Below are 14707 nucleotides of genomic sequence, written 5' to 3' on the forward strand. Positions count from 1 at the left end.
TTTATAGCCTTATAATAAAAGTTAAACATCAAGTGCTATTCTTACACAATTTACCTCCTCACCGCCCCCTTCGCCTCCCTCCCCCCTTGAGGTCGTCCTCCCCTCCAAAAGGACGGCGAAAGGCACTTTCACTCTTGGAATTTGGCGGTTGGCAGACGATGACGTCACCTTTGCGCAACTTGACGCAACATGTTCCAGATTTTGTGTATTATATTTTGTTCCAAAATGGTATTGTTTTACGACATATTTTGATATCAATGATCTCATTTTCAATTGATCATGAGAAATTTGTGAAAGTGGTGATTTTCAACTAAAATATTTCGTTTAACTAGTAAATTGATTAAAATCTAGCCGTTACGGAAAGTATTATGATGAACATGGATTAGACTGCTCTTGATAATTATTCAATTAGTTTGTATTATAATCATATAATATATCTGATTTCATTGTCCTCTTTTCATAAGTGGTAGTAATACCTTCTTTAAGCTGCACAGAAGCGACTACGTGTAACTTTTATTAGCGATTATCATTTTGAGCTAGTCGTAAAGAATTTAAGATAGTAAAAACTAATCAGATTAGATGTATATCAGGAAAATAAAATAACATGTATAATGGCCATTTTATTTTATTATGACATAAAGATTGATTCATAAAATCTACATTAGTTTGGTCCAATAATAATAATTATTAAAATTTGTAACGCTAACTGCGTTAACATAAAAACATTACAATAATATTTTTCTCTTTATAATCTACTTTATTTTATATTATATCCCAACACCATTATTGTAAATATTTATACAGAACATAATATTTACATCGGCGGGATACCAAATCTATTCACAATTTACAATATAATATTTTTGTCCCGAATAAATTCTAATTGTCTATTTGGCACAAAACTATAATAATCATTTTCAATCCAAATCAATTTTAGCACATTCTCAACCGCCATCAATAATATTAAAACTTAATTTATTAATAACTATTATTGCAATATTCGACGTAACTCGTCATTTTTTAAATATTTTTAATATAAAAATTACATTGACACATTTTTTCTTGTTTTTATATTTCATAAAATATTAAACACGTTTACAAACTTATAATCGAGTATAATCTCTTAAACATCACTACTCTGAGTACCAAACAACAGAGGGTACAGTTTTCTTAAATATTTACACAATTCTTATTTACCTAAAAGTTCATAGAACGTACTAGAAATATATCATAGATATATGGGATAAACATTACCAGCTTTCGACGAGGACGATCCTTATGTTAACTCGAAAAAACGGATCGTGATCGTTTAATCGCTGGTAAAAAAAAACTTAATACGTAACACAGCAAAAAGTCCCATCCAATAGAATTCCAGAGAAAATTACCTTTCCCGAATTTTATGGAGGGATAGTGTACACGACGCCTATTAATTCCCGACCTCACGACTGACAAGTCGATGACAGAGGCCAGTGAAAATTCGGCTATCAAACAAACTCGGCGACTGCGCGGCGATTTGCGATTGCGACGCAAAACGCGGCCAGTCATCGTACCGTCCGCATTACCGCGGCTCTCACGCACCCTTATATACAACGTTAATAAATTATTTACATAACTTATCGCTAATCTAGAGTATTTATAAGGAGTACGGATGACAGAACTGGTAGACGAGCCTCTGACTCCTCTCCGTCTTCTTCATGATCCCCTTCTTGTAGTACTGGCGGATACTCCTAGACAGTTTGTCGTAGTTCATGGCCGGCCTGTTCTTTCTCTTGCCCCAAAGCCTGGCGACACGCACTGAATCCTCAATCTTGAACACACCGTTACCTGTGGAGCACGACATGAATTAACCATCTGCACTTGGGTACCTGGCGAATTTTATTTTTGAGAGACATTAGACGAATATTTTATTTGAGGTCATTGCATTTTTCACGATTGGCACGTGGAGCATAAAAGTCTTGTTGAACAGAGTAAAGCGTTTGAGACAGTTGCGAAGTATTAAATTGGCGATTTGCATACGTTAAAGCCAAGTCACTGTAGGACACTAAGTAAATCCTAATGAATGGTGACCGCTATGCCGTCCGTTTGTCGCACGATAGGATCGTGAATCGATTTAATCAGTTATAAATTTTATTTTCGTTGAGCGTGCTTCTAGATTCTAAAAAAAAACTCATTACGATTTCAACTAAAAACAATATAAATTCGAGCGACAACTTTTTAGCAGTTGCGTATAAAATAAAACGAGTGAAAGGAATTCGGAGAGCAGAAAGCCGCTATAAAACGATCATACAGATTCAGGTTTTATTTTAGATACCATTGCGGTTTCATTTCGATGGTGTTTAAAACGACATCGAATAAAGTGATATTCTAAGAGGTGTCATGACTTTTATTTGTGTAGAAATTGCGTAATAATGTTAATTATGATTAGATTTTGCTTATCGTGTTCTATCAGATGAACTTATTAAGATGGCAACAATATTTATCGCACGAAAATTGCACTAAAAATCAGATTATTATTACACAATTCATGATTAGTATCACGATAGTGATAAGTGAGTCAACGGTTGCTTAGATAAAAAAAAACAATATTTGAATGTACAATGAAAGGACTCAGGATTGATTTATTTAGTTTAAGAATATAAACAAAATTAAATCAAATGCTATACAAAATAAAGCTAACGATAGACATGAAATATCGACAATTGTCAGACTAAAATACTATCCTTTAAGACAAGTCGTGCACTACAAAATGCAATAACGACAGGGATGTACGATTCGTGACCCAAATAGGAAAAACACAATAGCATAAATCGAAACAATGCGGTTCCTATATCCAGTCACGAGATAACCTTTATTTAAGCGTTTTATAGTACACATGGTAAATGGCCTGATCACCTTGGGACTGTTGGACTAAGGAATGTCGTTCGATTCTATTTTACAGAATCATGTGCGTAAGATTCGTTATCTGGTGCATTTGATCACGATTAGATTCATCTAAGTGACAGGTCAAATGTATACTATAAGATACTAAGTGAAATCTGAAGTGAAACACCACTATTCATATTTAAATCGAAAGCAATGTATTAGTTTGGTTTGTAGTAACACAAGGAGATATGCTTGGCCCCCTCCTCAAGAATATTTTTTACTAAAATTGCAAGGTTTTAAAAATAAGATCGTTCATTCGAAACACGTTTCAATGTCTCCATTGTGTAGTAGTAACCTTTCAAAACCACTATGTACTACTAGTATTAACATATAAGAATAAAACTCACGATTTTAAGAGGTACTCTGAATTTAAATCGACTACAAAATAAAGTGGAATAAGATACTAAGTTTTAGTCATCAATGCAAAGTAAGGTCGTTTGAAAGCGGTTGTGGCAAAACTGTAGGTAAAAGAGAAAAATGAAAATCGCTATAATGACGAAATAGGTGTGGCATTACGGTGGCATTAGTATACTTAGTATTTTGCGTCGATTGCATCATATTTTTTGAAAGAATACGAATTAAAGTAATCAAAGAAGGATTACAAAAAGCTTAATATTAATCCATTGATGAATCACCTTGACTCATCGTAACATGAAGTTACTACAATGTTAATGTGACATTTTCAAAATTGTTTATCTCTGTTCAATTGTGTTTGCTAGACAGAGATGCAGACTAGTTAGTAACAAATCTACACCTTTGTCAAGCCACGCCTTATTACAATTAATGTTTCAAGAACAAAACAAGTTGATTCCGTGTTACGAGCCAATTATAAAAGATATCGTTTATTGATGTTTACTCGTGAACAAAGGGTCATTTGGTTTGTCTCATTATATCGTGGGCTTGTACAGGCTTGTATCAAACAGGTTTTTCTCGCTCCTTTTTTTTGAGATCAATTCTTTTAAAACCTCTTCTTGGTTTACCTGAAGGATTAGGTTTCACTTCCACATAGTTGTTTATAATGTTACCTTGTTCATTAAACTGGTCATGCTCAAGAATTACTGGAAGAATACGTTCTTTTTCTTTAAGAATCATGTCATAATCATTATCAATGTTTATATAGTCAGTTAAACTTTAAATGTAAGTAAATCGTGCTTGTAAGCTGTCTGCTCCTTTACATTATTAACCATTTAGAGGAAAAAGCACTTAAGGTTTACATCGGATAAATACTGCGCAGTAGGTACAATTAATTATGAATGCGCAAACATTAATATTTACAAGCTTCGATTTATCTTTATTTATCTATAATTAAACGAGGCCGAGTCTGATACAAAATATATTATTGTTGACTTGACAACTATAAAACGTACTAGAATTTAATTGATCTAGTTTTCTACATACTTTATTCAATGAGGTTGTGAAGTTAAAGATCATTAGGAAGGACAAATGTTATGAAAGGAATATAATAGTAAAGACACTAACTAACAATACCCGTAGGATGAAAATCAATGAAACAGAAAATTTTGCAAATCTACAGCAACAATTTCGCGTTTTACGTTGGTTTGTTTTCCTAAAGTTTAGCTTTTGTATCACCTGAAATCGGTATCTTTGTCATCAGTCTTTATTTTTATAATAGTTACTGCAAATAGCAATAGACATCAGACAATGATAGTAGTGAAGTAAATTATTATTGAAAATGAATGCGAAATGTATCATTCAAACCTTTATCATACAAACACATTACACTATATTATACTAAAGAAACAATATCATTTGTCGTTTATTGTGAAATCAAATTTATTATCTCAGTGTTTGTTAGTTGTTTACTTAACATTTGAACAATGGGGCATAAAATACTTTTTAGTTGCCGCTGAAAACCCACATTATTTAGTATCAGGTGTCATTGTTACTTAGTAACAGAATTGAAAAATAAAGAACAAGATTATTATTTGTTGCTGATTTAGGTGTCATGGTAGCCGTAATTTTGCTAGCCAATGTATATGATACAACAGATTTAGATAGAGGTTTAATAAGAATATATGGAATCACATCTTAAGCCATTTGTATCAAGACAGAAAAATGATCAATTAACTACCTTTATCACAATTGATCACATGACTACTTATCACTAAAATTTTATCAGCAAACTCTTAAAAAAGGTCTTCTAGAAAAACAAGATAATATGATTCATACAAGAATCAGAAAAAATCAAGTCGATCATATCAAAGATATGAACGTCCAAACCCCTAATGATAACAATCAATAGCGTCTCATTGACGTCAATTCTAATCAGAAAACCAAGTTACAGGTACTTTACATATTATCACATAATGTTGTTTTCATAAAAAATGATACGTGTATCGAAATAATTTCAACAAAAAATATCGCCATCGATAAAAATAGAAATGACTTTACATTTCACGAATTTCGATAAGAAAGTTATTGACGTGTTTGCGATGAAATTGTAACAAATCGTCCAGATTACCTGTTAAATAATACGCTTATTTGTACCGATACGATGAAAAACATATTTGTCACTCGCTTAATGAATCGATATTGTAAAATTACGCTAATTACTACACTGTAAACAAGGTTATAAGAGGTGTCAAAGTGCAAGTGTACGATACGAGCGTATGCAATAATTAAACGTAGTATTCATTTTATTATTTAACTTTACACGACCTTTCTATTACGTTTTACATATTATTTTGTTTCTAGAAAAGTGGGAATTATAAATATTTGTCTATGTCTCTCATAAAAAAATAAAGTCAAATTAAGGATCAGTTTTACAGCTTGTGGATAAGTCTCGGATAAAATAATCGTTAGATAAAGTGGCAGCAAATGTATAACAACATCTGTTACAATTCCACCCAATAAGCTTAATCCAAGACTTATTCAAGTGATGAAACCGGGGCTAAAATTAGCTAAAATTATTATATATAGTATATGTAATCTGCTACTTACTTCGGTCTAACCACCGTATCGCAGATCCATGAACATGAGGGGACGCCAGGAGTTCCTTCAAGAACTGCCACAGGTGTATGTGAGTGCTACCAGTCTTCGCTTTACCGCCTGCTGTCACCGCACTCGGGTTTGCTGACTCTGAATCTTCATCTGTAGAAGAAAATTACAATTAACATACTAATTTTGATAATGATACTGAAAAGAGTAAGAGAATTTACATATTGTTTGTAAAGAATATTCAGATTCCATAGTCAATGTAAAGAAGTAGTACAAAAACCTGGCTAGTTATTCCTATAAAAAATTCCATCATAATCGACATGATCTACAAAATATAACCATGAAGTACTGTGATGCAAATGATTATCAAGAATAAGAGCTGGTTCAGCGCGTGTCACCTGCGACCTACATACATAAATATGTCCATAATTCAACAATTTAGAACCATTATCCGCTCTGGTAATGTTCTGATGGAAAAAGTAGTAAGCCAGCCAACACGACGGCACCTCGATAGTTTCTTAGAACCTTATCATATCAATTCATCGTTTCTATGAAACTATGAGCTTGGACATGTCCAACACAGCTAGCCTCATAATAAATACCAACAAAAACTTACAGAAAGTTTTCATTACGAAGACGCTCAAACTGAAAGTAATTTTAAAACAGATAGTGTAAACGTTATCCAAATTAACAACATCTGACCTTCACTGCTAGACGTGTAAACAGACTGACATTCAAACGAATCATATAAACAAAGCTGGAGAACAGTTAAATAGCAACATGCTATTTAAAGAAGAAAGCCAAGTGCTGAGTGGAATGCTGCAGACGATTTGAGGGAACTATGGCATTGGGTGAACTGCACGTGATTTTCACTCTTAAACCTACGCCGATAAGGTACATATTAGCGACGCAAAAGAAATGAGAGTAAATTTACTAAAAGAGACGAGCAAAGTGTCACAGACAGGTCTAAATCAAAATTCGTAGTACTTTACACCGTATGTGAAGGGGGTAATGGAAATTTTCCCGATGTGAGCTGCAAGTTTATCTTTGTCGTGTACGACCTTGTGAGTCCGGTGGCGTAAACTAGGCCTTCGGGAAACGACATAAAAACGAGACTTGACGTATATGGGTTCGAAACCGACGAGTAAGGGACAGAACGGCAATAGAACGACAAACATCTGATTGATGGATTAACTGTAACTAGGCGTGGTTCTTACATTAGTAAGCAATTCATTTTATTGCTCACCAGCTTCAAATTTTATGCTTTAAAATTCTCATTCTCTCATTGTGTTAGCTGTCTTACAATAAATATTTATTAAACAGGTATTTTTATCACAGACCATCAATTCGCTATCGATAGTTGCAATCGTATGCAAAAATATGCGTAACTTGATCCTTCTCGAATCTTCACAGTGCTCTGTGTTGTTAACAAATTAATTTTATTTGCATTTTCACACTTAGTTACGGCTCCCTGTCGAGTAGGCCTATGCTTTCTGAGCTCGATGACGTGTTAGTGTGTTTGCTTTATGGCTATTTGAACATCTACTGCATTTTAAGAATCTAATTGAGTTTTGAATTCACTATCTGTTCTATTGACCCCTTTGGTTTACTTCATTCTGTCAGGGCCTTTCTGATATAAATCTTTATGTCAAACAACATGTGTGGACTGACAACTGAGTCGCAGATAATTGTCGATCGCTATTTCCTGTGCCACTATCTGAAACTTTTTTTATTTATAAGCTAACTGTCCAACCATTAAGGGCGTCGAGAAGTCTCGACAGCTGCATTTATAAATCACAATTTTATCTTTATGTAATTGTCATAATTCTTTTTATAAGTTCTTATCATTATTGACGTCAATTTTTGATAAAGCAGTTATATTTCCAGTAATTCTAATAATTCTTTATGACGTTATGCTATCTTGTAAAATTCCAAAGGCAAGCATTTGCACAAATAACTTCAAAAGTCAAAGATTGTAAATTCTTCAACACATCAATAGTAAATCTTATCATTGGCTAATCGTTTATCACCAATAAAGTCAGCCACGCCTGTCCCCTTTACGTCAAATACATCGTGGCTTTCAATTCCCTCATAAAGTGAGCACAACACTGGCCATATATCATTAGCTCGTTTGTCTCTAACACAGTCCGTATGTGGGCCGGTAACGGTCGATGCACAATGCATGCGACTGATGCATCGCCGTGCCACATTCGACCACGCACCAAGCTATCTACTTCTCAATCATCTATCTGTAGTTTACGCGCGTTTCCCCTTATGTGGTCGGTTCTCCAAATCATACCGACATTACAGATTCAGAACCATTCATAGATATCTGGAGTGACTTTTGTTGCATGTGTCTTACAACTGTTTACTTCAACATTGTATTATTATAACTGTATTTTCAATTGTTAGAAAGCCTTTGTTTACTCTCAAGTAGCCAGATCAACAAGGTAATAAATTCAACAATATCAATATTTCATTCATCTTAAGTGCCAATTATTTATTTAATATTTATGTGCAATAAATCTGTACAGGGCGTGGTTGTGTCGCAACGGTATTTCAATTTAAATATCTAGATTATCCATTATAATCTCGGGGCAATTAATTTAATGTTTATCGCAATGACGTTAAACGCACTAATTGTTAAAAGTATTAGTGATGGGATTTACGAAATTGATGATAAAGGAATATTACGAAATATATGACCTTAGGTTATTGCTACACGAAATTAATCCGATTTGAGTAGTAAAACTGTCACTGATAGAAACATTAAGATTATACGTCGACAATCACCTGTTTATAGAACCAGTATACTCGTTATTGTGAATAACATAAAAGTAGATATCAACATAGCAGGCCGTAGAGGTAAATAATATAAGAATCTACAATTATTGCACAATCCTTCGTAATTTACCTCTATACTAAGGATTAGCTGTCGACTATTCTACAGATACAGTGTTTTAAATCAAGATACGTACCGTCACTCATATCGTCAGCTGACGGGAGTCCAGCGGGGGTAGGTATAGGCGATGCCGATAACTGCTGGTGATCAGATCGTTGTGATGTTCTCCAGATCTCCAACTGAGCGTACAGAGTGCTTCCAGCCTGCAACAACATCAAACACTCATCAATCACGAACCAATAAAACAGCAGATGTAAAAATAAATAAAAATAGACATGCACGCAAGCAATTCTTAGGAAAATTGCAGAAATTCTGCGAACCGAAAATGTGGCAGACGAATTTTTTATCACTGAAGAAACATCAGACAGAGATTGTAATATTAAAGACGTTGCTATTAGTTCCATACTAATAGCAAAGTTAATTAAGAAACTAGTTTTTAATGGTTGTTATATAGATAGATGTGCAAAATTTATTACAACTACAGTAAAATATTCATAGGGTTGTGGTTGGATTTTGATATTGAGAATCGTTTTTGTAGATCGTAAAGATGTTAAATGATAATTAGAACTTCTTTGGTAACATTCCTATCTTTATATGGGCTGTTTATCTTATCTAACTTGAATCTTATCTTAAATTTTGCCGAAATATAACTGTACAGGTCTATTTGGAGCTAATTTTAGTGCCTTACATGTTTACAAGTGTGCTTCGTCTGTTATATACCAAAAGCAATATCAAAACTGGTCGAAGGCTTTAACATAGTCTAAGCGATATTGAATTTATTACTTTGGGAAATAAATAACTATGATATATCTTGGGTCACACATCTTAAGGAAATTATAATTTATTATCTAGTGGATATTTAACGCCAGAATATTCCCAAGAACAAGATGCAATTTGTATGCAGACGGGTCTGAGGGTGCTGAGACTTTCATCGCTAGAGAAAGTAGAGGCGGCGGCGCGTGCGATAACAAAGATACCTGCCCATTGGAACAGGCGTGCTCGATACGATGCTACTGACTTTTTTATATTTATACACCTGGCTTTACGGTAGTTTTCCATTGAGAAATACGAAGAAAATACCTTAACACGTAAAGAAAATAATGAGGCATAATTTCTGAAGACGTTTTTACGATTGCAATCAACAGTATATCAAGACGATGGATTTTAAAACTGGTGTTAAATACGACGCAAAAAATCAACCAAAAATTATTTCAAGAAATTAAAAAAAATCTTCATCTACAAAATCGTGAACAAGTTAAATGAACTACTAAGACCAAAGTTTAAATTGTAATAATCGTTCAAAGTGCGCAACGTAATAATAAAAATCGAGAAACGAGATGATATAAAAATAAATTTGATCTAAAAAATGAATGACATAACCATCATCTAGTCTAAACGGACTCATAAAATACATAGTAGTATACACATATGCTATTAACAAATTAAGATGACGTAACCGTTGCCTACTAGAACAAAACTGATGAAAATAAACAAACCGAAGCACTTGCATAATGAGGGTCACTGGTAACGGATTTCCTTACTTTCGTGATCCTGGTCAATGAATATTATGTAAATGTAATTAAATGTTTAAGTTTTGGTAACGACGGCCTACTTAATACATGCTTGAAGCCTACTTTAGTTACATCACTTGCAACACGTGGATTTTTAGCTGCATTTTCCTCAAGTTTGGTTAAGTCACAGTCGATTATGAAGGCACTTTGTACTAAAACCGCGACTAATCGCAAATAACAAATATAATATCTATGCAGATAAAAATACTTTTCTATTTTTGTCTTATTTTGTTTTAAGCACTTGCTATTAAAATTTATTTTAAATTGTCCTATTTAACACTACTTATAGCACCTTAAGAATATAGATTTGGTCAAATTTTGACAGTCATAAAATTCTGACTCATTTCAAGAAGAATTTCAAAATTTGCATATATAATTCTACTAGGTCTATTGTAACACCTATTTGAATCAAATGCCATTAAAAGCTATAAAAGTAGTTACGTACTAATTGCAAAAGTACTTACACAAAAGTCTGTGAATTCAATAGTACACCTACAACGAAATACTCAGACAAAATCTATTGCATCATCATTATTTAAAACAATAGTCTTATCGCCGTCCCCTCGAGTGTAGATACTGCTATCAGTATTGTTAACGTTGCAACATTTACTTGGATCACTGAATATTGTATTGATTGTATTGAAGATGATTTGACCATGGATTGTAATGATATTAAATGTAAACAAAGACTTTGTTAAGAAATAGAAAAAAAACCTTCTAAACTAAATACAATAGATGCTTAAGAATCTAATAGCTTAGATGAAAGTGTTATATTTGGAAACAAGCCTAAAGATATAAATACAATAAATAATGATGTATCTATTATCGCCACGTAAAACATCAATACTATTTCCAGTGTACAGTTACAAATTTCTACAATTACCCACTTCTTAATAGAATTCTTGGTCTAAATGCATTTTAAAACGGATGGAGTATGCCGAATGCGATTAGCGTCGAATCATCTTCGCTCATTAATTCTCTTTGCGTTGAACATGTGCAAAAATCACGCGAACCAAAAACATGATGTAAGCAGACACAAAAAAAATTAAGAAGCAATTATTGAAACGGTCGCCGATGATTTGACTGACGATAATATACTTAACAGTAATAGTTCTAAGAATTGTATGATTGAAAAAATATTGAGTTATGTGTACAGTGACTTCATAACTTAGGTTATTGATTTAAAGCAAATTCTGTATCGACTTAATAGATTTTTTATCTGATACGGGCACGAGCAATCGTGTGTCTTTATCGTGCAAATTTTTCAAATGTTGAAAAATACTGATAAAGTACAATAAATGTGATAAAACTTCATCTAATTACTTGTAACCTCAACTATTTTCATTCACAAATGAAGATATAAAAACATGATAGTGTTCATAACTATGAGTTTTATTAAAGCAAACTCATTATACTCAATGAGTAAGAACGAACAACAATGAATTTTTAAATAAGACAGATATAAAAAATGGACCTATCCTCTACGCTAGAGATAAAGCAAGTGATAAATGTATATCTATTGACCTTTCCTGACACGTGGCTAGAGGAATTTACACGATAACTCTATGATAACATCCATTGTAGATATTTTCTCTTAGAGCCAACCGATCAATTAAAACTATCCAAGTAAACATAGCATTATCAGTTGTATATGAATCAGTGTGGACTTTGGTCTGACGAACGCCCTCAATATACTCCAGGGTCATACGATTATTCTATTTTTTTAATACAAAACTTTTTCCGAAATTTTAATTATTGGCTTCTTTGGCTATTACGTGTTAGGTGAGTCTATTGCAAATGACTAGTCGAATTTTAAAATACGTACTTAATATATTTAATACCTATATTTGACGATCCATTATCCAGCAGAAAAATAAAATTTCATTTTCTAATCAATCCCACGATTTCATCATTATTATTGTTTGAATCATTTACTAGACTTAGCCTATAACATACAATTTAAAAAAGTTTTTCATGAAATCTTACCTGTGGTGCTCTCTGATTAAATTCATCTTCTGAAAGTGCTACGAGTGCTGCTCCGTCCATCGTGAAGTTCTCCATAGGTACTATTGGCAAGTTGTAATGCTGCAATGTGAACATTACCCACGATTTTACATCCCTGGTGGTCCATAACATAGGATCTGCAAACAAAAACAAATTGTCACAAAAGGTCTCGATTTTCATTTTCAATTCTCTAACATATTCAGTGTTAAGAGTTCGGACTGTTATTGAAAAAACATCACACATTGTATACACAACCGTTCGAACTACACAAACATTTGTTTTCTGCCTTATCCGCGTGTAAACTCATATCGATGTCGTTGAACCTTTGTCATCTTATTTGGTATTTCTAATTATTCTTTTAATACCTACAAGATAGCGGCGAACAAAACTCATTTCTTTTCTATTTATATTGATGACTTTTTAAATTATCACACCGTTGGCCTCACGGTAATTTTATCACGCTTTTCATGTAAGCAATCACTTACTAATTAACAACCCTAAGGAATATTACGTTCTAAGAAAACGCGACTAAGACGCGCGTGTTTAGATCTACATACACAATCAATGTGTGTATAATGTAGACGTCACTAAGACGAGATCATCGCTGGGCCAATATAAACAGTAATATAAAGCTTACGTAATTCACTCTGTCCAACTTCTCAGAAATCATTTATGTTTATAATGGCGTTACACTAGTAGCTCTAGCACACTCTGTAAGTGGAAATACGTTTTTTCTCAACTCAATTTGAGTGACGTCACTATTAATTACAATAATAGTAATCATGTAATACGTATGCGTACAACATTCTCATGACATGCCATTGTAAATCATACATGATTGTCCATAAATATTCGCACGTTGCACATATCTCGATAAAAGTTGTGTGAGTAATGATATTGACGTTTTTGACTCACCTGGTGAGATTCCAAGTACTGTGCATGTGTTGTCCACGTCCTTCTTGGTCTGTTCGATCGCCATAGACAGGACTCGGTCGATGTCTGGTGCGACTAGGGTATCATCGCCTCCACTGCTCTCTTCCATCTTTACACTGCCCAGCTCCAACGGAATTGGTCTGAGATTTAATCTTTTCTGGAACGATGTGTCTTCCAATGCTGATCGCAGCAAGATATGATCTCTTGGCTCTTCAACTTCGATTTTTGGTGTGATGTAGTTTTGTTGAACACTGTCTTGGAGAATTTGATTTTCTTTTAGAAGCTCCTCAATGTCGATGTATTCTTCGTGTTGTGCGACCGGTGAAGAGTATTGATTGTGGCTTCCGTATGAGACGCACGATCCTGATGGTGACAGTGGGTAAGGTGACGCGAAGCCCGGCACCGACAGTCTGTTTGGTTCTTCTTTGATGTACACTTGTGGTGAGTTGTACTGAAGGGAACTGTATGGAGAGGAGGGTTGGAGGGAATTGTAAGGAGACGCTGGCTGCAGAGCGACTGTTGGTATGGAACCTTCGTCTGAAGAAGGAGAAGGTGTGGGATATCCCTCGAAGTCGTAGAGGCGATCTAAGAACACGTTGTTTGTGTTATCTTCGGGGTAGGGCGGGGGTGGTTTGTTGTGTGGGTTGGGTGGGGAGTGCAGCATGGGTTCTGGAGGGGATGCAGCGCCGAGCAGGCGAAGTAGATGTTGTAGATCAGCCGGAGAGGCGGGCACCGCTCTCTCGCCCTGAGACGCCGATGGCGGGCTGCACCCGGACCGTGGCACCGTTTGTGGCATCTGAGGACAAAGAGTCACATGATATAGTCGCTGTTAAACTAACAGTTACAATTCCGTCAATTAGAGCTATAAAAGTATGGTGTTGTTCTATAAACATGATTTCTTAGATTTCGCACTGAGGGCAGGTGTTAATTTTTATATCGATATCAGGTTCTGGCAAATATTTGATCAAGATACACGTGCGGAATATGTAGTGTATGAGGTCTTTGAACTGACGTATGCGGGGTGAGTGACGGAGGTTGGGAGATTACGATGGCCGTCGTTGTCATGACATGTGTTGGTGTAGCGTGTGCGTAGGTCATCGTTCTTGCGCGTCAAAGCATCTGACGCCATCACCCGACGACAAGCAGATGCCTAACATCAAACCTTTGTATATTTATCTATTCACTAGCGTCAAACTACTATATTTAGTAGTGACTAACAAAGCTTAAATCACAGATTAAAAAAATATTAATGGTCATGCGATAATAGCTCAATAGGATTATATTTAGCAATTTGTTAACAGTTTGTAGTTCGGTAGGTGTTATTATAATCTCACGAAGTTGGCGATTCTGAGAAATCGTTCGAGTGTTAGAAAAAATATGCAAATATAATGTAGATTGTTTGCTAATAACTTAGAGA

At 34.5% G+C, this 14707-nt stretch overlaps 1 protein-coding gene across 3 annotated transcripts in view; it reads right to left on the reverse strand.

Annotated features, from left to right (window-relative positions):
- Window positions 1-609: 609 nt before the first annotated feature.
- Ets98B (DNA-binding protein Ets98B) overlaps window positions 610-14707 on the reverse strand; it is a 41656-nt gene continuing 27558 nt past the window's right edge. For all 3 annotated transcript variants that reach the window (XM_076116477.1, XM_076116476.1, XM_076116478.1), the window contains exons 2-6: window positions 13273-14086; window positions 12340-12494; window positions 8859-8985; window positions 5884-6033; window positions 610-1824 (exon numbers count right to left, since the gene is read on the reverse strand). In XM_076116477.1, coding sequence (XP_075972592.1) covers window positions 1634-1824; window positions 5884-6033; window positions 8859-8985; window positions 12340-12494; window positions 13273-14086 — 1437 coding nt within the window. In that variant the 3' untranslated portion in view covers window positions 610-1633. The remainder of the gene's footprint in view (window positions 1825-5883; window positions 6034-8858; window positions 8986-12339; window positions 12495-13272; window positions 14087-14707) is intronic.

The sequence above is a fragment of the Anticarsia gemmatalis genome, chromosome 7 (assembly GCF_050436995.1).
Source record: "Anticarsia gemmatalis isolate Benzon Research Colony breed Stoneville strain chromosome 7, ilAntGemm2 primary, whole genome shotgun sequence".
NCBI classification, from domain to species: domain Eukaryota; kingdom Metazoa; phylum Arthropoda; class Insecta; order Lepidoptera; family Erebidae; genus Anticarsia; species Anticarsia gemmatalis.